At 44.1% G+C, this 26,340-nt stretch overlaps 1 protein-coding gene across 1 annotated transcript in view; it reads left to right on the forward strand.

Annotated features, from left to right (window-relative positions):
• NEK11 (NIMA related kinase 11) overlaps positions 1-26,340 on the forward strand; it is a 379,114-nt gene that overhangs the window by 90,414 nt on the left and 262,360 nt on the right. Inside the window, exon 3 of the mRNA XM_077491509.1 lies at positions 5,548-5,713. Coding sequence (XP_077347635.1) covers positions 5,548-5,713 — 166 coding nt within the window. The remainder of the gene's footprint in view (positions 1-5,547; positions 5,714-26,340) is intronic.

A 26,340-nucleotide genomic window follows, 5' to 3' on the forward strand; every position in this document is an offset into this window, starting at 1 on the left:
GGTGCGTTAAGCGCTTGAGCATTATTTTATTTAAATATTATAAATACATATTTATAAATAAATTATTATTCTTGCCAATTAAATTAACGCCCAAGCGCTTGCTGATGAAGGCGTTGTGGCTTGTCTCCAAAACGCATTCCTATTAGCTACCTAACCACGGGCTGACAGGTTGTCCACACAGGCTGTAGGATCTTTCCAGGCATCCACCTCAGCTCTCGCACCATCTGTCCATCAGTCCCCGGCTTCTACGGTCTCGGCTTTCGCTTCACTGCTCCCTTGGACTGTCGGCTCTCCCCGGACTGCCAGGTTCCTGTTCTCCCTGGACTGATCATCCTTCACCTGTTGTCCTAAGTGCATTTTGTTGTTCAAGTTACCTTTTTTGTATTAAAGTGGAAGTAAACCCATCGATTTAAACAGTAAAAAAAAAAGGCATGCCGGGAATGCTAACTGCACATTGGCTGTGCTCTCAGCCAAACTATCAAACCATCCAATGGCTGGTGTCATAACGAATCACATGTGCAGCACCATAGCAGTTGAAGATTAAACAGAGGCAAAGATGGCAGCTTCTTTGGCTGAAAACTATAGGGGAGTTTACTTCCACTTTAAAGTGTGCTACACCATAGCCCGTCTGGAGCAAAGGAGGAAAATTTTGCAAAATGTCCAGTGTGCATGACGCCTAAATGGAAAACTGAAAACACTGGTTATGGCATCAATATCAGGAGTGACATAGGGTTTGGTTGGAGGATAGAATTATGGTGTGTAGCAGAGAATACAGGCATCTAAAATTCCCGAAAGTGTACAGTACAATGCTGAAAAACACTGTACACACTTACTTTTGGGCAGTAGATATTTTCTTCAGATTTTCAAGACATCTGGTGGTAAATCCAAGGAATGGCTTTACGCCTTATGGAGTCTCTTGTAATCCAAATCAGAAGACAGAAGGTGGAACCACCACACATCGGGAGCCCAGCTACTCTATATAAGCGTGAAGACATGTTTTGCTCCACCCATCTCTATGACTAAGCCCCATGGGTTGGGCAGCACGGTGGCTAAGTGGTTAGCACTTCTGCCCACCACCCACTACCGGTCTGTCAGAAACCATGAATTCAGACAGAGACAGAAGTACAGTTAAATCTCACTTGTTTAATAATAAAAATAAATAGAACAAACTTAGTCAAAACATAGCCAGAATTCAGAAACCGGAATGGATAGTTAGACAAGCCAAACGTCAGGGAGCTGGAGATGAGCGTAGGAAAACAGCAAGCAAGATCTGGAGCCAAAAAGGATGTCAGCCAAACAAATCATTTCACAGGAATGCAGGAGAGCATCTCTGTGATGTTGACTAAGGCAAAGAGATCCACTGGGCTGAACGGCTTAAGTCAGTCAAGACTAATGAGCAGGATATCAACAGCTGAGCAACTGTGGAGAGATAGGAGCTAGCAATTAGCTGACAGCTGAGCAGCCAGCTGTGAGAAGGGCTGAGCCCAGCCCTGACTCCGCATCAGTGCACAAAGCAATGTCCATTAAGACATGGATAAGCGAGTTTGGGGTGGAGGAACTTGACTGCCCTGCACAGAGTCCTAGCTTCAACCTGATAGAACACCTTTGGGATGAATTAGAGTTGAGACTGTGAGCCAGGCCTTCTCATCCAACATTAGTGCCTGACCTTACAAATGTGTTTCTGGACGAATTATAAACACAGACAGTGCAACGCAATCCATATGTACAAGCTATAAAAAATGCAATATGGCACTAATTATTAAATCCAGTCCAGGGCACAATAAATGATAGCCAAAAACATCCATAAAAGACAGAAGAATCCACATGAGTGTTATCAGAACCACTTGCACCCGGGGTCACTGGTCCTACCACCAACAGGCAAAATGTTCGCTCATCTCATAAGATTGACCCCCTGAGCCAACAGGAGGGTCAGTAAACACTTTCTCCCACTTCAGGGGTAAACACTTTGACACGTGAGAGATCCTGATGTTCACATGAATCCCTGTCATGGATAAATAAAATAAAAACAACTAAGTTATTATAAAAGCACAGACTTTAATGTAGGTAGAAAACTTACAGAGAATGTTCTTGATAGCAAGCATAAACAAAATGCTCGTCAGGATAGCAGTGGGTGATGTCACAAGCCATGGCTCCTCCTCCCATTCGTGTTACCCCCTACGGGATCGGCATTATGTATGCTGTTTTATGCTTGCTATCAAGAATATTTCGGACAGATTGGACACATTTGACACATTTTTGGGACCATTGACATTTCACACTGGGGCGCTTTGCAAGCGCCCTGAAACAGCCGCTGCTGTCTTTGCAGTGTGAAAGCCCGAGGGCTTCTTTCACACTGGAGTGGTGCGCTTGCAGGATGACCAAAAATGTCCTGCAAGCCTCATCTTTGGAGCGCAATAGGAGCGGTGTATTAACCGCTACTAAAGCGGCCCTTCCCATAGAAAACAGTGGGGCAGCGCTGCAAATCCAGCTGCAAAGCGCCGCTGCAGCTGCGCTTTGCGGGCAGTTTTAACCCTTTTTTGGCCGCTAGGGGGGGGTTAAAACCGCCCCTCTAGTGGCCTAATAGCGCCGCTAAAACTATGGTAAAGCGCCGCTAAATATAGTGCCGCTTTACCGCCAGCACCCGCAATGCCCCAGTGTGAAAGTAGCCATATACAGCGATCATTGTTATAAAAATGCACTGATTACTGTGTAAATGTCACTGTCAGATAAGGGGCTAACACTAGGGGGCGATCAAGGGGTTAACTGTGTTCCCTAGTTAGTGTTTCTAACTGTATGGGGATAGGACTGACTAGGGGAGGAGACATATCACTGTTCCTATTTAGTAGGAACAAACAATATGTCTCCTCTCCCCTGACAGAACAGGAATTTGTGTGTTTACACACACAAATCCCCGTACTGGTGCTCGTGCACGCTATCGTGGGTAGCTGGCGGCGATCGTGCCCATTGGCCATGTGCATTGGGTCCCCCGTCACGCATGTGCGTGCCCCCCCCATCGGCTCTTAAAACGTACCTCCGCAGACATTCTGTCAGCAAGTGGTTAAGGTTCATTTGTGTGTAAAGGCAGGCATCCCAATACCTTTGACAATTTAGTGTATATGTAACGCGCTCTGTAAATTGAGAGGAGAGTGTAGTCAGGAGGAGCTTAGGCTGAAGCGGTATCTTCACCTTTCTGTATAGTGGCTGGGCTTCAGTGCATGGAGTTTCCACCTTCTGTCTTCTGATTTTACGTCTGCTAGCCTGGATGGCCTTGTTTGATCTGTTTTGTGCTTTGACCTGCAGGGGGAGGCTTTGTGGTGCTTTGAGCGGTACTCCAAGTTCCTAGCATATGTGTCTTTTATAATCCAGTTATAATACTTTGCTGGGTCTGCATAGAATACAAGTAGACTTTAAACGTCCTTTAAAAAGAATAAATAGATGTGCCTGAATTAATAAAAAATAGTGATAATATAAACGGTATCCTCATCCTCATAAATTTGGTATATAAAACAGGAATGGGGAAAGTCCTTTAAAAATACATGCAAAAAATGTAAAAAAAATGACATTATTAAAACATGAAAATGTGAGCCTAGGCTTGGTACTTTTTTTTTTTGGCTAATTTTCCAGCTGACTTAACTTACTTTGCTATACTATTGACCTTTACTCTATGCTGGCTTCCCAAATGAGCTATTTTAGAATGAGAAAAGACTTGTAAATATTTAAATGAGTTTGCGCTATTCACCACCTGGGAAGATTGTTCAGTCTCCCCGGGTGTTATATAAAGCCGCACTGCTGGCTCTTCCTTTGCTTCAAAACGATAACGGAACAATACAAAACAGTATCTCATATATGAATTATAATTCCATTTTATACTATTTAAAGACCAATTTTCTTCACACATCCACAATGAATGCATTATGTATGTCCTTACATAATAGTTATTCATTTAACCTCTGTATTGTTGCTAGGTATGTGTTATTTCAGTAAACCCTTTTTGTTCATAAAGAAAAATTATTTACTATATTTGTTGAAAGTGATATTAAATCAATTTATATTTCTGGGATGATACAAATTTCTAGACCTCCACTTAAAATGTCCTTTTATTTTAATGTGGTACCTAAACACATTGACATGTTCTAATATAATTAATTGTATTTCTGGTATAATACACCATTTTACTTTTAATAATTCAAGGTTTCTTAAAGTACAACTAAACACAGATACATGATGACATGTCAAATCCCATTCCAAATCTTATCAATGTGAACAGGGGCGGACTGACCATTGGGTCACTCTGGCACTGCCCAAGGGCCCCATGCCACCAGGGGGCCCCATCAGGGTTGCCATCCTCAGTAAACCAGGGACAATATGTAAAAATGTATGTTTTTATTTTTTTTACATCTGTCTCTGAAATGTCCCTTACCGATATCCTTTTGGTCTAAAAATCCTGAGATTATAGCTGCCCCACCTCTCCAATACCTTCTCAGCCAATAGAAACATGTCTGTGTATACTGTGTGATTGTATACTGTGTGTGTGTGTTTGCGTCTACTGTGTGGCCCCATAATCTCTGATTGCCTGGGGGCCCCATAATCTCCTATTACCCGGGGGCTCCATGAGCTGTCAGTCCTCCCCTGAATGTGAACCTAGGCTAACGGTAGATTTTAAAGCTCAATTGTGCATTAAGTGAACTACTGCTTGCTAGTGTGCTTATCTTGTGGCCAAACAGTTTTTAGCACGTGCAAATAAACAACTTTTTACAAACATCTGACCCATATATAACCTTAGGGCAGAGTTAACAATGTAGGTCCCATAAGCATTTGGAATTCCCCCCAATCGATTGGGTATTACCTGCTATCTAATAACGCTCTTCTAAATTTTATCCCTTTAATCAACTTACTCTTTTTTTATAAAAGCAACCGGTTTTTACAGTTTTTTATTGTCAGTTCCCTTTTTTCCTTTTCCTCTTATTTATCACTTAATTTTAGCATAAGACATTTAATATATATTGCTAATGTTAACATGTTATTGCGAGTGTCCCCGCCACATTGCGAGTGTCCACGCCATTGTTCTATCAGTGGGCGCTACGTCAGACCTATCTGACCAACCAACAACTCTCCAGTCATAAAAGCTGAGCCTGATCACAGCCTACGTAGGCCTAAAGAAGGAGCGCAGCCGGTAAACGCGTCGCCTGTTGGCTCCCACCACCAGAAGTGACGTCATCCGCCTGGTTGGCCGCGCGCGCTCCACCGACCGGAAGTGTCAGCAGTGTATGATTTATCTCTCTTTCCGGACACACCTCACCGCTCAGTACAATGGACAGGACACACTTTACGGACATCCGGCATTAAAATGCCTATACGCCTGACAATTGTGTACTTTTGTGAGTACCGTGTTCTCAGTCTGCATTAAAGTACCATTTTAACTATTGCACTTAGAGTGGCGCCTCTGTTTAACTTTCAGCCAAACTGTTTTTAGAAATTAACTTTCAAATAATTAGTTATCTGGTTTATCTGAATATATATATATATATATCTATATTTTTTTTACAGAAAGGTACTGAAAGAAATAGCTGTTGGTGAGTTGAATCCAAATGAAACAGTTCAAGCTAACCTGGAAGCTCAACTACTCTCAAAGCTAGACCACCCAGCCATTGTGAAGTTTCATTCAAGCTTTCTAGAGAATGCAAGTTTCTGCATCATCACTGAGTATTGTGAGGTAAGGAAAAGTGATACAATTCCAAGAGTGAATGATATATTCCAAGAAGCATAGTGATATTAAAAATATTCTTCACTAATTCTGCCAGTTTCAGCAGTATCGGTTTTTTGTATTGTAATTATATATCTGTTATGTGAACCTATCAAGATGAAAAAATGGAAGCTGCCATTGCTGGCTTATTTTTAGGCTGGGTTCACATATATGCGAATTGGATGCAGCTTGAACCGCATCCAATTCGCATGACATGTATACTAGCAGCCTTCTCTGTGGAGCCAGTTCACATGTCCGCGGGCCTCCTGCGGTGCATTTTTGAAAAGAGTCCTGTGCCTTTTTCAGTCTGGAATCGCACCTGAACCAGTGCACAAAACATCGCTGAACTCCTTTTAAATATCACACTGAAACCGTGACCGGCCTGGCTTCAGCACTTGCCGAGTCACTAATCCTAACAAATGCACACAAATTCCACAACTGCAAATATAATCTCTTGACCTACCTACTAAATGGGAGCACAGGCCTGTGCAACATGCAATATCATATGACTTCAGATACAATTTACTGTCAGTGAGTCATGCAGGAGTCACCGCTCCAAGGTATCAATGCTGAAAGCCAATTGGGTGCTGATTTAAGAATCCCATCCTCTGTGAAGCTACACTGACAAAAGGAGTCAATTGCTCAGTAAATTTTTTTTTAGGCATGCTGTGTTCCATGCTTTTTCTTTCTTGACAAAGTATAACCGGCAGCAAAACTATTGCAGTTCAGGATTGCCTGGGGTAGTTTCCTCAAAAGCCACTAGGTGGCAGCATTATAAAAAATTGCAGTCTAATTCAGTGTTTCTGATCCTTTTTACCTTCGAGGAACCTCTGGCAAAAAGTTTGAGATCTTTCTTGTTCTTCTAGCTTCATAACTCCTCCAGCTTTCATAACTCCAGTGGCGTGCTGTTCACAGCCGGCCACTCCTCCTATCCTGTCCACCCCAGATGATGTCACATACAACCACTTGAGAAGGGCAGGAGGCGGGGAACAGCATGCTATAGCCAATAGTATGCCAGCCGCTTCCCTGCCTATGTCTGCCTGTGTCCGTGTGATCCTCTTGTCAGCTGCCTGCAACTGACAGTCAGATCACAATGGAACCCCTGGGGGTAGGGTTGTCATATCATCCCTTTAATCAGGACACATATTAATTACTTAGGTTCTGAGGCTGATTTAATGCATATAAGGCCACAAGTGAGTTTAATTACCATCTTAATCAGTCATAGAACCTGTGTAATTAATGTGTGTCCTGGATTAAAGGGATGACGTGGCAACCCTACCTGGGGGCCTCTCACGAAACCCCAGTTGAGAAACACTGATCTAAGGTATAAGAAGAAAACACTTGTAACAAACAGCACAGTACAGTTCGGTTTAGTTCAAACACAGTTACTTTCGTTTCCCTGGGGAGTAACCCCTTCCTCACAAGGAGGCTGTCTGTAGCTGTGTAGCCCATTTGATTGATTACAGGGGTCTATGGAAAGGCTCCACAGAGTGGACATGGAAGGAGTCCCAGGGATGGGCATATGTGGAGGTGGCTGAAGATATGGGGCACTACATTGGGAAGGCAGTATTCCAAGGCCAACTAGTACAGTGCCCCCAACAGTGCCTGGAGATTAAGTTGAAGCTCCATGCTCTTGCACTCTCATATGGTGGCCCCCTACACTGAGAAAAACAAAGGAGGACCCCCCCATTGATGACAGCTAATGTGCCCAGTCATTGTTGTCCCATTAGGTCTCTCTGTGAACACCTGAGGGTGGGGAAAAAGTAGAATTTCTATCGCCAGAGTGGTTCCAGGAGTCCTGGGGATTATGTGAGCCCAGAGGATTGTGGGAACGAAAATTGAGGAAATTAAAGGGGCCTGCACCCACTGCTCAGCAAACTGCTCATATCAGTGCATGTACAGAATTGGATATGATTCAGTATACACTGGTATATCTTGCTGTTGCCTGGGCTTTTTTAATTTACCTATCTCAAGTTTTCACATCTAATCTTTTATGCTGTGTATACTTGTGAATGTATAAAATATTTTTTTGTAAGGTGCAGTAATCAAATAGATTTAGCTATGTTTTTTCTAATAGAGGATTGTGTTTTTGTAAAAGTGTTTACCTGTTTTTAAAGGACCATATACACGGGCTGAATATCATCCAGTTCTATAGAAACCAGCCAACTTTCGACCTGTGTGTACAGCAGTCGGTCCGAAAGAAGCCGGTTTCTGTCGAAGGGACATGCCCGAAAAAGGTCTGCCGATTGGTATCCAATCAGCACTCTCAGCCAACCCAGCCCACTGGGTTGAATGAACAAAACGAATAGGGGTAGATTTACCAAAACTGGTACACTCAGAATCTGGTGCAACTGTGCATGGTAGCCAATCAGCTTCTAACCTCACCTTGTTCAATTAAGCTTTGGCAATAAAACCTGGAAGCTGATGCAGAAGTCAGCCTGATTTTGCACTCCAGCTTTAGTAAATAAATCCCATAGTGTGTACTAGGCTTAAGTCTCTAAAGTTGGAAAGAAGATACCGTATATACTCGAGTATAAGCCGAGATTTTCAGCCTCTTTTTTGAGGCTGAAAGTGCCCCCCTCGGCTTATACTCGAGTCATCGCTGTCTGCCCGCTCGATCAGCGTGTCGAGCAGACAGACAGCGGCCATTCTATTCAAAAGCCGCGCCTCCGGCTCCTCCTTCGCCTGTGATAGGCGGAACACTGAATTTCCCAGCAGCCTGTGTTCCGCCTATCACGGACATCGTATCATCCTCGTACTACGGACGAGGATGATACGACGTCTGTGATAGGCGGAACACAGGCTGCTGGGAAATTCAGTGTTCCGCCTATCACAGGCGAAGGCGCCGGACGGGACGGGACGGGGGCAAGGCAAGGCAAGGCACGACACGGGACGGATGCAAGGCAAGGCACGGCACGGGACGGAGGCAAGGAGGCAAGGCACGGGACGGAGGCTCGGGACAAAGGTAGGCTGGACACACACACACACACACACACACACACACACACACACACACACACACACACACACACAGGGATGGATGGAGACACACACAGGGATGGATGGATGGATGGATGGATGGAGACACACACACACAGGGATGGATGGATGGATGGATGGAGACACACACACACAGGGATGGATGGATGGATGGATGGAGACACACACACACAGGGATGGATGGATGGATGGATGGAGACACACACACACAGGGATGGATGGATGGATGGACACACACACACACAGGGATGGATGGACGGACACACAGGGATGGACGGACACACAGGGATGGACGGACACACAGGGATGGATGGACACACAGGGATGGACGGACACACACACAGGGATGGACAGGCATGTCTCACCCTCGGCTTATACACGAGTCAATAAGTTTGCCAGTTTTTTTGGGGGTAAATTGGGGGCCTCGGCTTATATTCGGGTCGGCCTATACTCGAGTATATACGGTAAGATGCTCCACAAACTTAAAATGCTATGATTGCCAAAACTGAGGGATGACTGTGCTATATGTTGTTATCTTGTGTCAACCTCCATAATCACACTGTGTTGGGTATTGAGAAAATCAATAGAATAAATAACACAGAATTAAACAATAGTTTCAATAAACTCAAGAGCAAAAACTGTATACCGTATATACTCGAGTATAGGCCGACCCGAATATAAGCCGAGGCCCCCAATTTACCCCCAAAAAAACTGGCAAACTTATTGACTCGTGTATAAGCCGAGGGTGAGACATGCCTGTCCATCCCTGTGTGTGTGTCCGTCCATCCCTGTGTGTCCGTCCATCCCTGTGTGTCCGTCCATCCCTGTGTGTCCGTCCATCCATCCCTGTGTGTGTGTGTGTCCATCCATCCATCCATCCCTGTGTGTGTGTGTCTCCATCCATCCATCCATCCATCCCTGTGTGTGTGTGTGTGTCTCCATCCATCCATCCATCCCTGTGTGTGTCTCCATCCATCCACCCATCCCTGTGTGTGTCTCCATCCATCCACCCATCCCTGTGTGTGTGTGTATCCATCCGTGTGTGTGTGTGTGTGTGTGTGTGTGTGTGTGTGTGTGTGTGTGTGTGTGTGTCCAGCCTACCTTTGTCCCGAGCCTCCGTCCCGTGCCTTGCCTCCTTGCCTCCGTTCCGTCCCGTGCCGTCCCGTGCCGTGCCGTGCCTTGCCGTCGTGTCGTGCCTTGCCTTGCCTTGCCTCCGTCCCGTCCCGTGCCGTGCCGTGCCTTGCCTTGCCTTGCCTTGCCTCCGTCCCGTGCCCTCTTCGGCGGCCATTGTAAAATTCAAAAGCCGCGCCTCCTCCTTCGCCTGTGATAGGCGGAACACTGAATTTCCCAGCAGCCTGTGTTCCGCCTATCACTGACGTCGTATCATCCTCGTCCGTAGTACGAGGATGATACGATGTCCGTGATAGGCGGAACACAGGCTGCTGGGAAATTCAGTGTTCCGCCTATCACAGGCGAAGGCGGAGCCGGAGGCGCGGCTTTTGAATAGTAGAATGGCCGCTGTCTGTCTGCTCGACACGCTGATCGAGCGGGCAGACAGCGATGACTCGAGTATAAGCCGAGGGGGGCACTTTCAGCCTCAAAAAAGAGGCTGAAAATCTCGGCTTATACTCGAGTATATACGGTATATCGCAGTTTGCCAGTCTTTAGGTGTGGTGGCTGCATCTGTTTCATTTTTCAGGCTAACATCATCTTCAGCAAGTACAGAATATACCTGCCAGAAATGCAGTGTCCTCATCAGTTTGGATACAATTTAAGTTAGAGGTCATCCTGCTGACTATTGGTTGAGTAAACTAGTAAAAATTTGCTCAGATAAGTCTACTCTTGTTTATATCATGTAGACCACAAGCCTGTAAAAGTTGGTAAATGTGTATTGAAAAAAGACAGGAAAAGCATGTTATAGCATCTGTGGCAGCACGCAGGTAAAATCACCTGGTTGTATTCAGGATGGGAAATATGTGTGTCCTAGATTCAGGCTTTATGCAGACTTTTACAATTAGAGGGGAAGAGTTAATGAGCCCAGCTGTAGTAAGTGGGCTCATTAAGACCTCTACAAAAAACCCCAGCATGCATAGGGAGATGCTCCATCCTGGAACCAGTTTTGTGTGTATAGACTGGGGAGTCTGAGATCTGTTCTGTGTGGTGAGTTAACGCCTGTGTGGCAAACCCCTACAATAGAGACAGGGACTGGGGCAGCACAAGGCTGCACCCAGTTGTTAGACAGGGAGTCTACGTGTGTAGTTAGAGGTCAAGCTGACCAGGATTTATTTTCTTGTTTTATTTTGTTTGGCTGTTATATGTATCACTGCATGTAGCCTAAATAAACCGGATCTTTTGTTTTTTGCACCTACACCGCTGTCTGCTGTGCCTGACTTTGTGTTGTGAACCCATCCAGGGGGTCACACACACCCGCTACCGAGCGAACCCCCTCACAGTTGGTGGAGAATTTTGGCAGTTTTTTTTTTTTTTTTGTTAAGGCCAGCATGGAGGAGATACTGAGACAGCTGGCTCTAGCAAATGCAAACCAGCAGCAAGCAAATGCAAATCAGCAGCAAACAAATGCAGCTTTACAAAAGAGCCTTGCAGCTCAACAACAAGCCCAGCAGCAGGCAAATGCAAATCATCAGCAGACAAATGCAACTTTGCAGCAGAGTTTGGAAGCCCAGCAGCAGGCAAATGCAAATCAGCAGCAGACAAATGCAACTTTGCAGCAGAGTTTGGAAGCTCAGCAACAAGCCCAGCAGCGATCTGAAGCCCGCTTCATAGACCTGTTGCAGAAGCAAGAGCAGAATTTTCAACAGCAAATAGAGACATTGATACAGCAACGTCCGCAGACCAATGAAGCAAGTGGGTACAATAATACCGCAACCTTTGGTGTGAGCCGTTTACTGACAAAAATGACTGGAGAGGATGATCCGGAGGTGTTTTTGACCACATTTGAAAGGACTGCTGAAAGGGAAAAGTGGCCTAAGGAGCAATGGGCTGGACTGGTGGCCCCTCTGTTAACTGGGGAATCGCAGAAAGCTTATTATGACCTAGAGCCTGACCAAGCAAAAGACTATGTGGTGCTAAAAGCAGAAATATTGGCACGGCTGGGTGTCACCCTGGCAGTCCGGGCTCAGCGTGTGCATAACTGGACTTTTCAGGTTGGAAAACCTCCCAGGTCTCAAATGTATGATCTCATTCACCTGAGCAGGAAGTGGCTGCAGCCAGAGATTTTGACCGCACCAAACATTGTGGAACGTGTGGTTATGGATCGTTTCCTGGAGACCCAGAAAATGCAGATAAACTTGTGGATCTGGTTGAGAGGTACTTGGCTACAGAGAACTTGACCACCTCTTCCAGGGACTCACGGACTTTCCCCCCTAAGACCAGATCATCCCCAGTGGCGGGTAAGATGACTCCAAGGGGTGAGGGTGGAGAGAGTGAGAGGGTGGGAGTTCTACCTAAGGTCTGGCGGGAGCAGCCCAGGAAGCCCATGCTGCAAGAGGCAGCGAAAAAAATTATTTGCTACCGCTGCCGGCAAGAGGGACATATTGCAGCCAATTGCCCAGTTGTGGATGAGCCTATGCAATGTGACTTTATAAGGGAGAGACGTCAGTCGCTGTTTGCGACAGTTGCATGCACTGCCATTCGGGGACCTGAGAAACATTTATGTAAAATGTGTATTAATGGTAGACATGTTGATGTGTTGCTAGATTCAGGTAGCCTGGTAACATTGATAAAAGCTGAATTAGTTACTACAGAGGTCTCTGGGAAGAACAGGGTGGCTGTTATTTGTGTGCATGGGGACACCCGAGAGTATCCTGTAACTTCAGTGTTTTTTGAGACCCCCAAAGGTAACCTCTCTCATCAGGTGGGGTTAGTGTCTCAGTTACCACATGATGCTATTGTGGGAAGGGATTTTCCAAAATTCTGGGAACTCTGGGATTGTCCTGAGGCCCCCATTGGTGCCCCTATAAACCAGGAAGATGACCAGAATTCCTCTGGGAGTGGTGAGGACTCCCCTTGTCGGTATTGGCGGGGGAAACTCGAGAAACTGGGGAGGAGCCAACATCCTCAGATGAAAACATGCCGTCTGTGGAGTTTGCGGATCTTGAGGTTCACAGGGAAAATTTTGCCACAGAACAGTTAAAAGACCCCACCCTAATAAAGGCACGGGAAAATGTGGTGAAAATAGATGGCGAGTTAGTGAACCCAGATAAGACTTGCCCTTATCCTTACTTCACTATGGAAAGGGACCTGCTATATCGAGTGGCTCAAAGGGCAGAAGAAACCATTGAGCAACTTGTAGTGCCCAAACCTTACAGGAAGTTGGTGTTAGAATTGGCTCATGGACACATTCTGGGAGGTCATCTGGGGACAGAGAAAACCAGAGAGAGGGTATTGCAGAGATTCTATTGGCCTGGGGTCATGAAGGAAATAGAAAAGTATTGTTCCTCCTGCCCTGTGTGTCAGAAGTCGGCACCTATGCCACATTTCCGTAACCCACTGGTACCTCTTCCTATCATTGAGGTCCCCTTTGAGAGGATCGCAATGGATTTGGTAGGTCCGATAATGAAGTCTGCTAGGGGGCATCAGTACATTTTGGTTATATTGGACTATGCCACCCGTTATCCGGAAGCAATTCCTCTCCGAAATACCTCGGCCAAAACCATAGCCAAAGAGCTATCCCTTGTTTTTAGCCGCGTGGGTATTTGTAAGGAACTGCTTACGGACCAAGGTACACCCTTTATGTCCCGGGTTATGAAAGAATTATGCAAGTTGTACAAAGTGAAGCAATTGCGTACATCTGTGTATCACCCCCAAACAGATGGGTTGGTTGAAAGATTCAACAAAACCCTAAAACAAATGTTAAAGAAGGTGGTGGATAGAGATGGAAAGAATTGGGATTGTCTAATACCCTATCTGATGTTTGCCATTAGGGAGGTACCCCAATCCTCTACGGGTTTCTCACCCTTCGAGTTGCTCTATGGGAGACACCCAAGAGGGCTGCTGGATATCGCCAAGGAAACTTGGGAAAATGAGAGTTCTCCTCACAGGAGTGTGATTGAGCATGTCGCCCTGATGCAAGATAGAATTGCACAGGTAATGCCAATTGTAAAGGAACATTTAACCCAAGCGCAGTTAGCACAGCAGAGAGTGTACAACCGTGGGGCCAAGACACGTACTTTTTCCCCGGGGGATAGGGTCTTGGTGCTAGTCCCTACGGTTGAAAGCAAATTTCTGGCCAAATGGCAAGGTCCATATGAAGTAATTGAAAAAATTATTGAGGTGAACTACAGGGTTAGACAGCCAGGAAGGCGAAAGCCGGAGCAGATCTATCACGTCAATCTGCTGAAAGCCTGGAGGGATAGGGAATCCCTAGTCGCAGAGACTTTGTCACAAGTACAGCCTGATTGCTTAGTTCCTGAGGTTGGAATAGCAGACACCTTATCGAAACCCCAACAACAGGAGGTTAAAGAGTTTGTACTTCGTAACAAAGAGATTTTCTCTGAGCTTCCGGGACAAACATCTGGCGTAGAGCATGACATTATCACCCCGCCAGGAGAAAGGGTAAAACTAAAACCTTATAGAATACCAGAGGCCCGACGGGAGGCAATACGTGGGGAGGTTCAAAGGATGCTGGAATTGGGTGTGATAGAGGAGTCCCAGAGTGACTGGTCCAGTCCTATTGTACTAGTGCCCAAACCAGATGGGAGCTGGCGGTTTTGTAACGATTTTAGACAATTAAATAAAGTTACAAAATTTGACACCTACCCCATGCCACGTATAGATGAGTTGGTTGACCGGCTGGGAACAGCCCGATATATGACAACTCTTGATCTCACCAAAGGGTATTGGCAAATTCCCCTGGCCGAGTCGGCCAAGGAGAAAACTGCGTTTGTAACCCCAGATGGGGCATTCCAATATAAGAGAATGCCGTTTGGGTTACAGAATGCACCGGCAACATTCCAGCGGAAAATGGATAAGATTCTGAGGCCCCATCATAAATATGCTGCAGCTTACCTGGATGATGTGATTATCCATAGCACAGACTGGGTCTCACATTTGCCAAAAGTACAAGCAGTCCTAGACTCTATCCGGGAAGCTGGGTTTACGGCCAATCCAAAGAAGTGTACCATTGGACAGGAGGAGGCCAAATATCTTGGGTACACTATTGGGAGGGGGGTGATAAAACCCCAAGTCAATAAAGTCGAGGCCATACAGAGTTGGCCACGTCCCAACAGCAAGAAACAGGTATGAGCCTTTCTGGGAATCGCTGGCTATTATCGACGATTCATTCCCCATTTTGCTTCTCAGGCTGTGCCCCTCACCAACCTGACAAAAGGGAAAGAGTCGGTTATGGTTAAATGGTCCCCAGAGGCTGAGGAAGCATTTCAGTCCTTAAAAACAGCCTTATGTAGCCAGCCAGTGTTGTACTCACCAGACTTCTCTAAGGACTTTGTTGTACAAACTGATGCATCAGACGTTGGGTTAGGAGCAGTGTTATCCCAGGTCTGGAACGGGGAAGAGCACCCAGTCATTTACCTCAGCAGGAAGTTAAAGTCCCATGAGGTAAATTACTCCACGATTGAGAAGGAATGTTTAGCAGTGAAGTGGGCTCTAGATTCCCTTCGGTACTATCTGCTAGGTAGGCACTTTGACCTGGTGACTGATCGCGCTCCTTTAAAGTGGATGGCTCAAAACAAGGAGACCAATAGAAGGGTAAATAGGTGGTTCCTGGCCCTACAGGAATTTAACTTTACAGTTAAGCATCGCCCTGGTGTTAAAATGGGGAATGTGGATGCTTTGTCTCGGATACATGCGTGTCTGGCTGCTTGTGTTACAACCCCAAGGTTGAAACAAGAGGGGGGGGGGTATGTGGCAGCACGTAGGTAAAATCACCTGGTTGTATTCAGGATGGGAAATATGTGTGTCCTAGATTCAGGCTTTATGCAGACTTTTACAATTAGAGGGGAAGAGTTAATGAGCCCAGCTGTAGTAAGTGGGCTCATTAAGACCTCTACAAAAAACCCCAGCATGCATAGGGAGATGCTCCATCCTGGAACCAGTTTTGTGTGTTTAGACTGGGGAGTCTGAGATCTGTTCTGTGCGGTGAGTTAACGCCTGTGTGGCAAACCCCTACAATAGAGACAGGGACTGGGGCAGCACAAGGCTGCACCCAGTTGTTAGACAGGGAGTCTACGTGTGTAGTTAGAGGTCAAGCTGACCAGGATTTATTTTCTTGTTTTATTTTGTTTGGCTGTTATATGTATCACTGCATGTAGCCTAAATAAACCGGATCTTTTGTTTTTTGCACCTACACCGCTGTCTGCTGTGCCTGACTTTGTGTTGTGAACCCATCCAGGGGGTCACACACACCCGCTACCGAGCGAACCCCCTCACACATCTTATCAGTACTTTTTAAGAACTATCAAAAAATAGAAATATACAAAAAATTGCATCATCAACGAGAGGATAAATCATCTCAGTTATTGCAAATGTCCCACTTAGTGACGCTAGTCAGCTCACATTTACACTGTTGCTGGCAATTGTTTGTTTTATTTATATTTTCTTTGGCGCATGTTTTTTTTTTTTGTTTTTGTTTTTATCATCAATGTAAGACCAGGATTATCTACAGTGCCTTGAAAAGGTATTCATATCCCTTGAAATTTTCCACATTTTCTCATGTTACAACCAAAACCGTAAATGTATTTTATTGGGATTTTATGTGATAGACCAACACAAAGTGGCACATAATTGTGAAGTGGAAGGAAAATGATAAATGGTTTTCATTTTTTTTACAAAGAAATATGTGAAAAGTGTGGTGTGCATTTGTATTCAGCCCCCCTGAGGCAATACTTTGTAGAACCACCTTCCACTGCAATTACAGCTGCAAATCTTTTTGGGTATATCTCTACCAACTTTGCACATCTAGAGAGTGACATTTTTGCCCGTTATTTTTTGCAAAATAGCTCAAGCTCTGTCAGATTGGATGGAGAGCGTCTGTGAACAGCAATTTTCAAGTCTTGCCACAGGTTCTCACTTGGATTTATGTCTGGACTTTGACTGAGCCATTCTAACACATGAATATGCTTTGATCTAAACCATTCCATGGTAGCTCTGGCTGTATTTTTAGGGTCGTTGTCCTGCTGGAAGGTGAACCTCTGCCCCGGTTCTTCTAAGATTGCCCTGTATTTGGCTCCATCCATCTTCCCATCAACTCTGGCCAGCTTCCATGTACCTGCTGAATAATAGCATCCCCACAAGATGATGCTGCCACCACCATGTTTTAGTGTGGGGATGGTGCGTTGAGGGTGATGTGCAATGTTAGTTTTCTGCTACATGTTTTGCTTTTGGGCCAAAAAGTTCAATTTTGGTCTCATCTGATCAGAGCACCTTCTTCCACATGTTTGCTGTGTCCCCCACATGGCTTCTGGTAAACTGCAAATGGGACTTCTTATGGCTTTTTTTTCAACAATGGCATTCTACTTGCCACTCTTCCATAAAGAATAGATTTGTAGAGTGCACGACTATTTAGTTGTCCTGTGGACAGATTCTCCAACCTGAGCTGTGGATCTCCGCAGCTCCTCCAGAGTTACCATGGGCCTCTTGGCTGCTTCTCTGATTAATGCTCTACTTGCCCGGCCTGTTCAGTTTAGGTGGACGGCCATTTCTTGGTAAGTTTGTAATTGTGCCATTTTTGGATGATGGATTAAACAGTGCTCTGTGAGATGTTCAAAGTTTGGGATATTTTTTTATAACCTAACCCTGCTTTAAACTTTTCCACAACTCTATCTGACCTGTCTGGTGTGTTTCTTGGCCTTCATTATGCTGTTTGCTCACTAAGGTTCTCTGAAGGCTTCACAGAACAGCTGTATTGCAGCTAATGTATTTACTAATTAGGTGACTTCTGAAGGAAATTGGTTGCACTAGCTTTTAGAGAGTAAAGGAGGCTGCATGCCACACTTTTCACATATTTATTTGTAAAATATTTTGAAAACCATTTATCATTTTCCTTCTACTTCACATTTTGTGTTGGTCTATCACATAAAATCCCAATAAAATCCCAATAAAATACATTCCCGTTTTTGGTTGTAACATAACCAAATGTGGAAGTTTCAAGGGGTATGAATAATTTTTCAAGGCACTGTATATCTTACCCTGGCTGGGTCGTTTCAAATATGCTATTTGACAGCACAAAATCATTGTAATGTTGAGACTTTGATGGATTCTGAAAAATGCTAACCTCCCTGACGGTATTCCAGAGTGTGGTTTGGGGTGGATTTTCAGTACAGTAAAAGAGGTAACACCGAGCCACACTCGGGATCGCATTGCAGGATCCAGGTACAGCTTACTTACCTTGTCCCCAGGATCCTGCGATGTCTCTCTGCAGTGTGTGGCGGCGATGTCTCCACTCGATTCATCACAGAGCCGAGTACCGTTCCCTGCGAGCGCTGCGACGCACGGGGACGGAGCACGGCACCAAATTCAAAAAGTGAAACACACACGATACATACAGTACACTGTAATCTTACAGATTACATTACTGTATGAAATAATTTCACATCCCTTTTGTCCCTAGTGGTCTGTCCAGTGTCCTGCATGTAGTTTTATATTATAAAAACTGTTCTTTCTGCCTGGAAACTAGAGATTGTCCATAGAAACCAAAACAGTCCCATTTACATCAAAAGTGGTTTTAGACCAGCTAGAAAACAGCGATAATAAATTAGAATCACTTGCAGAATTGAGTGATAGTGATTTGTGGGGAAATTCGTCATCAAAGTGAAATGAAAGCGATGACAGCGACACTTCTGCAACTGAGCAAATTTCTGTGTTTTTGATCTGATTACATTATTGAATAATTTTTATTATAATTATATTATTATTTGTTATAATTATTTATAGCTATTTATGATATTATAATTTATGATTTCGTGTTTCAGACTTTATCATACCCGGAATGTCTACTAGACTCTTGTTTGGACAGATTTATTCCTAAGAATTACAGTCCTACAATATTAAACGCCAAATTTCTATGCAAAAGAATTGTACCGCTTTGAGCATCGAAAATCTGAAATAATCATACCGCCAGGGAGGTTAATTACCTTCCTGTCAAATTTAAAGTGGTTGTAAACCCCGCTTGGTGGTTTTTACCTACAGGTAAGCCTATAATAAGGCTTACCTGTAGGTAAAATGAATACCTCCTAAAAGTGCACTGTTTAGGAGATATTCACCCAGCATGCAGCCAGTGACCTCACTGCTTCATGTGCTCTGAAGGTACAGAGCTTCATACCGGAACTGAGGGTTCCGGCAAATCGCATAGCCAGAGCACGTAAACCCGGAAGACAGACAGGGGGAACATATTAGACCTTTCAGCTGTTACATTACAGCGCTGGAGTACTTAGTTCCAAGGTGAGTATTTCATATTGTGCTAGTATGCAATGAATACCAATGCCACTTACACACGACCAGACTTACCGGCAGACTAGGTCCGACGGTCTTCCCGACGGACTTTCGCAGAGTTCCGACGAACTTTCCGAACGAACGGACTTGGCCACACACGAACGGACCAAGTTAGTTCGAAAGTCCATTAGTTTTGAACGTGATGACATAAACGGGATTAAACAAGGACTATCAATAGCCAGTAGCCAATAGCTGCCCTTGTGTCATATTTGGTCCGTTGGACCAGCATACAGACGAACGGTTTTCCCAATTTTTAGTCTCGGAATTGAGTCCGTTAGATAGATTTGAAACATGTTCTATTTCCAGGTCCGTCTGTTTTTTTTTTGAAAAATGATCGAACAAGCCCACACATGATCGGATTGTCCAACGGACTGATCCCGTTGGACCTAGTCTGCCAAAAAGTCCGGTTGTGTGTATACGCGGCATAACACATTATGCCATTGCCTTGCAGGTTTGTTTTTTTGTTGTTGTTTTTTGCAACGTCCGCAGTTTACAACCGCTTTAAAACAACAGGATAGTACCCCATATTTGTTTTTAAACTTCAATTTTCTCAAAATAGTTAGATCGCCATCTTTCACATTGTTTCAATAAGATCATAGGACCCCTAAGTGGAATCTCACACTTCTAATTTTGCTGTAATAAAATACCAAAACTCCTTTTTTTTTTTGTCAATTTCCTATGCGTATACTTTCATTTTGGTCTATTAACCACTTAAGGACCGCCGCATGGCAATGTACGTCGGTGCAATGGCACCGACAGGCACAAGCATGTACATGTACGTGCTCGCCTTCCAGCGGGTGGGGGGTCCGATCGGACCCCCTCCCACTGGATGCGGCGGTCCGTTTCGCCGCAGGAGTGATCCGGGATGAGGGGATGGCTGTTGGTTTCTGGTCACCCCCTCTCGATCGCTCCTGGCGAATGAGAAGCTTCCCCCGCTGTGTATAGTAAACACAGGCAGGGAGGAAGTGATGTCATTCTCCTCGGGGTGGTCTTTTTGACCGGACTACGAGGAGAACAGTGAACACTGACATGTAGGCACACATAGGCACACAAACCCCCCCCGATCACCCCCCCCCCCGATCGCCCCCCTCCCCCTCCCAGTCACAGTGTCACTGATTGCAGTGATCATTTATTTACTGATCACTGCATTCAGTGTCAGTTGTGACAGTAAAAACTGTCAGGGCAGTTAGTGTTAGGTCCAGGGTAGCCCCCTACCCCCCCAATAAAGGTTTAACCCCCTGATTGCCCCTAGAGTTAACCCTTTCACCCCCTTTTGCCAGTGTCACTAAGCGATCGTTTTTCTGATCGCTGCATTAGTGTCACTGGTGCCGCTAAGTAGCTAGTTATTTTTTTAGATTCACCGCCAGGTTTTTATAGCGCTAGGTACCCCGATATACTACCCAATAATGGTTTTAACCCCCTGCTTGCCCCTAGTTAACCCTTTCACCCCCTTTTGCCAGTGTCACTAAGCGATCATTTTTCTGATCGCAGCATTAGTGTCACTGGTGCCGTTAGGTAGCTAGTTATTTTTTTAGGTTCACCGCCAGGTTTTTATAGTGCTAGGTACCCCGATATACTACCCAATAATGGTTTTAACCCCCTTATTGCCCCTAGTTAACCCTTTCACCCCCTTTTGCCAGTGTCACTAAGCAATCGTTTTTCTGATCACTGCATTAGTGTCACTGGTGCCGTTAGGTAGATAGTTATTCTTTTAGGTTCACCGCCAGGTTTTTATAGCGCTAGGTACCCCGATATACTACCCAATAATGGTTTTAACCCCCTGATTGCCCCTAGTTAACCCTTTCACCCCCTTTTGCCAGTGTCACTAAGCGATAATTTTTCTGATCGCTGCATTAGTGTCACTAATGTCGCTAGGTAGCTAGTTATTTTTTTAGGTTCACCGCCAGGTTTTTATAGCGCTAGGTACCCCCATATACTACCCAATAATGGTTTTAACCCCCTGATTGCCCCTAGTTAACCCTTTCACCAGTGATCACCGTATAAGTGTCACTGGTGACACTGGTTAGCCAGTTAGTTATTTAGGTTCCCCCGTCAGGTTTTTATTTAGCGCCAGGGACCCCCATATACTACCTAATAAAGATTTTAACCCCCTGATTGCCCCTAGTTAACCCTTTCACCAGTGATCACTGTAAGTGTTATGGGTGGCTCTGGTTAGTTAGTTTGCTTTTTATAGCATCAGGGCACCCACCATTTATTACCCAATAAAGGTTTAACCCCCTGATCACCCGGTGGGTGATATCAATTAGGTTTTAGGGTCAGGGTCTGCGTCGCCCCAGGCAGCGCTAGGTTAGTGCCAGTACCGCTAACACCCACGCGCAAAGCATAAACCTCCCGTAGTGGTATAGAATCTGAACAGATCAATATCTGACTGATCAGATCTATACTAGCGTCCCCAGCAGTTTAGGGTTCCAAAAAAAGGCATTGTTAGCGGGATCAGCCCAGATACCTGCTAGCACCTGCGTTTTGCCCCTCCGCCCAGCCCACCCAAGTGCAGTATCGATCTATCACTGTCACTTACAAAACACTTAACACATAAATGTTTTAACCCCCTGATTGCCCCTAGTTAACCCTTTCACCCCCTTTTGCCAGTGTCACTAAGCGATAATTTTTCTGATCGCTGCATTAGTGTCACTAGTGTCGCTAGATAGCTAGTTATTTTTTTAGGTCCACCGCCAGGTTTTTATAGCGCTAGGTACCCCCATATACTACCCAATAATGGCTTTAACCCCCTGATTGCCCCTAGTTAACCCTTTCACCAGTGATCACCGTATAAGTGTTACGGGTGACTCTGGTTAGTTAGCTTTTTATAGCATCAGGGCACCCACCATTTATTACCCAATAAAGGTTTAACCCCCTGATCACCCGGCGGGTGATATCAATTCGGTTTTAGGGTCAGGGTCTGCGTCTCCCCAGGCAGCGCTAGGTTAGTGCCAGTACTGCTAACACCCACGCGCAAAGCATAAACCTCCCGTAGTGGTATAGAATCTGAACAGATCAATATCTGACTGATCAGATCTATACTAGCGTCCCCAGCAGTTTAGGGTTCCAAAAAAACGCATTGTTAGTGGGATCAGCCCAGATACCTGCTAGCACCTGCGTTTTGCCCCTCCGCCCAGCCCACCCAAGTGCAGTATCGATCGATCACTGTCACTTACAAAACACTTAACACATAAAAGATACCTGCTAGCACCTGCGTTTTGCCCCTCCGCCCAGCCCACCCAAGTGCAGTATCGATCGATCACTGTCACTTACAAAACGCTAAACACATAACTGCAGCGTTCGCAGAGTCAGGCCTGATCCCTGCGATCGCTAACAGTTTTTTTTTGGTAGCGTTTTATATTTAAATCCGGAAGGCAGTGCTTGGTTTTCGGGGTCCCGTACGTGGCTAGACTCCCAAAAGTCCCCCACATGTGGTATCCCCGTACTCGGGAGAAGCAGCAGAATTTATTTTAGGGTGTAATTTGACTTATGCCCATAGCATGTGGGAGCAATATATCATTTAGTGACAACTTTGTGCAAAAAAAATAAAAAATTGTAGTATTCATGCAACTTGTGGCAAAATATAAAATATTTCATGGACTCAACATGCCTCTCAGTAAATAGCTTGGGTGTCTACTTTCCAAATGGGGTCATTTGGGGGGGTTTTGTGCTATTTTGGCATTTTATGGCCTTCGAAACTGTGATAGGTAGTGAAGAGTGAAATCAAAAATTTGCACCCTTAGAAATCCTGAAGGCAGTGATTGGTTTTCGGGGTGCCGTACGCAGCTAGGCTCCCAAAAAGTCCCACATATGTGGTATCTCCGTACTCAAGAGAAGCAGCAGAATATATTTTGGGGTGCAATTCCACATATAACTATGGCATGTGTGAGCAATATATCATTTAGTGACAACTTTTTGTAAACTTTTTTTTTTTTGTGTCATTATTCAATCACTTGGGACAAAAAAAAATATTCAATGGGCTCAACATGCCCCTCAGCAATTTTCTTGGGGTGTCTACTTTCCAAAATGGAGTCATTTGGGGGGGTTTTGTGCTATTTTGGCATTTTATGGCCTTCGAAACTGTGATAGGTAGTGAGGAGTGAAATCAAAAATTTGCACCCTTAGAAATCCTGAAGGCAGTGATTGGTTTTCGGGGTGCCGTACTCGGCTAGGCTCCCAAAAAGTCCCACATATGTGGTATCCCCGTACTCAGGAGAAGCAGCAGAATAGATTTTGGGGTGCAATTCCACATATAACTATGGCATGTGTGAGCAATATATCATTTAGTGACAACTTTTTATAAAGTTTTTTTTTTTTGTGTCATTATTCAATCACTTAGGACAAAAAAAAAATATTCAATGGGCTCAACATGCCACTCAGCAATTTTCTTGGGGTGTCTACTTTCCAAAATGGGGTCATTTGGGGGCTGTTTGTACTGCCCTGCCATTTTAGCACCTCAAGAAATGAGATAGGCAGTCATAAATTAAAAGCTGTGTAAATTCCAGAAAATGTACTCTAGTTTGTAGACGCTATAACTTTTGCGCAAACCAATAAATATATGCTTATTGACATTTTTTTTTACTAAAGACATGTGGCTGAATACATTTTGTCCTAAATGTATGACTAAAATTTAGTTTACTCGATTTTTCTTATAACAAAAAGTAGAAAATATCTTATTTTTTTCAAAATTTTCAGTCTTTTTCCTTTTATATCGTAAAAAATAAAAATCGCAGAGGCAATCAAATACCATCAAAAGAAAGTTCTATTTGTGGGAAGAAAAGGACGCAAATTTTGTTTGGGTACAACATTGCATGACTGCGCAATTACCAGTTAAAGCAGTGCAGTGCGAAATTGTAAAAAGACCTCTGGTCCTTAGGCTGACAATTAGTCCGGGGCTGAAGTGGTTAACATGCTTTCTTGTGTACCATGTAATTTACAAATTTTGATGACATAGACCTGTGTACGGTAAATTACTGTTCCTATGCACAGCTGGATATATTAATCTAACTCTTTTAGCTAACAGCTTACTCTTTAGAGCTTCTAACTATTATTTTCAAGGCATTTTCCCTGCTTCTGCAAATCACACCCTCCTTTGCTGTGCATTTTTAATGCACCTCCAATAAACATTTACTAATAAAGGCCTCCTTGCAATATTTTACTTTTAGATGATTTGCATTTTTTACAAACAATCCTCACATCCCCACCGAGGTTAATTACTTCATAAAACATGATCTTGGTCCCTGTAGAAAATTTACAGTACCATGCACATCCTCAAATGTGACATATGCAGCACAAGTGGAATAAAGTGGGTGGGAATTCAGGGAATAATACACTGACCTTATCAGCCTTTGTGGTGTTTATGTAATGTATCTAGGCTTATGTTCTTTGGCATTTTTTTTACAAAGAGAAATCTACGCTTATTTTCATCTTTCATTATAGAAAAACTATGGGCTGTTTGTATCAGGAGATCTACCTGTCACTATATTTATATTAATGAGGTACTTCAGGATAGCTTCACCTGTGTAAAAGATGACAGATCATAAATCCTTAGCAAGTAGAGTATGAGAAATTTCTTAGTATGAGAAATTGGTATTTCCCAGGAACATGTTACATATAATACATATCTGAGTGGTCTTTACTTATGTACCTCCACAACTGGCCTCATTGCATTTATATAGAGAGAAAGTTGTCATCTCAGATTAATGACATCTCCTTAGACCTCTGTCATGGACTACATGGTCAACCTGTTGTTTGACAAGGTTATTTCCCAAGGTAATTGCAGGTCAGATTTCCTATAATATAGAAAGTATATAGTGGTTTGTACATTTTTACCTTATTATGTTCACAATATATACATACATACATGTTTATTTTATCAAATAAAAAAAGGAGCAGAGCCCTCCTAACCCTCTTGTACTGAATTGTATTGTTGCTGTATTGTCTCCCTTTATATTGTAAAGTGCTGTTGTTGTCGCTATATACATCCTGTATTATAATAGTACTAATAAAAAACTTTTTTTTTTTATGTAGCAAGGTCTCGGACTTCCAAAGGCCTAATGATGACCTCCAGAATCAGGGATAACTTACATCCGTCTTTGTAGAATGGGTTACAAGGCATGGTGGGTGTGATGCAGGATGGAGTGATGGGCACCAGACACTTTTTGAATGCAAACGAGATTTATTGTCTCTTAACAGAACTTTTGGAGAGTGGGTTAGGGCCAGGACACTCTTAAGCAGATGCAATGATAATTGGCAGACTCAGAGACTTCTCTAGGTAGTCAGTGTCCTTTCACTAGGAGGAATAGGAAAATGATTTTTTACATCAGCATTTCCCCGTTCTTCCTCTCCGTGAGATGTTTGTGGGTATCGAGTCCGCGGGACCCGCAATCACACTCACTGAGCTTGCGGCGGCGAGTGTACAGGTACGTTAATATGCCTGTACGTGCCATTCTGCCGATGTATATCAGCGTGAGCCGGTTGGCAAGGGTTTAAACTAATCTGTGCTGGTTCAGCTGCCTTAAAGGGTATAGAAGGAATTAGGGGGCTTATAGCCCCTAATCTCTCAATAAAGAGTACCTGTCACTGTCCAAGCTATCACAGTGGACGTTGTTCATCCCTGGAGATAGCAATAAAGTTGAATATAAAAAAAAGAGTAACTTCATATTTTATATTTTACCAAAAATTAGGTATTATATTGTGATTGTGTGCACTAAAATGCATTTAAGTGTATTTTTTACAGAACAATTGCATTTTATAAATGGCTGCACAGATGTTATGCGACATAAAAAGTTGCAACAGCCACTATACATGTGAAACATAACAGTTACCTTTTAAAGTGGAACAAAACCCTCCTATTCTTTACACCACGGAAGTGGCCATCTTGGCGCCTCTGTTTGATCTGCAGTTGTCATGGTGTTGCACATGTGATCAGTTATGACACCAGCCATTTGATGGCTTGGCAGTTCAGTTGAGAAAATAAGCGACCGTGACAATTATCATTCACGACATGCCTGTTATGTAATTGTTTTGTGAAACTGTTAAATCAGTTTAGTTCCACTTTAAACACAGTCACCTGATGACAAGGATAATATCATCAACTCTGTGTAAGCTCTGACAGCATCCGAAATGGA

The sequence above is a fragment of the Lithobates pipiens genome, unplaced genomic scaffold (genome assembly GCF_037356315.1).
Source record: "Lithobates pipiens isolate NorthernLeopardFrog02 unplaced genomic scaffold, aLitPip1_a1.2 Scaffold_19, whole genome shotgun sequence".
Lineage (NCBI taxonomy): Eukaryota > Metazoa > Chordata > Amphibia > Anura > Ranidae > Lithobates > Lithobates pipiens.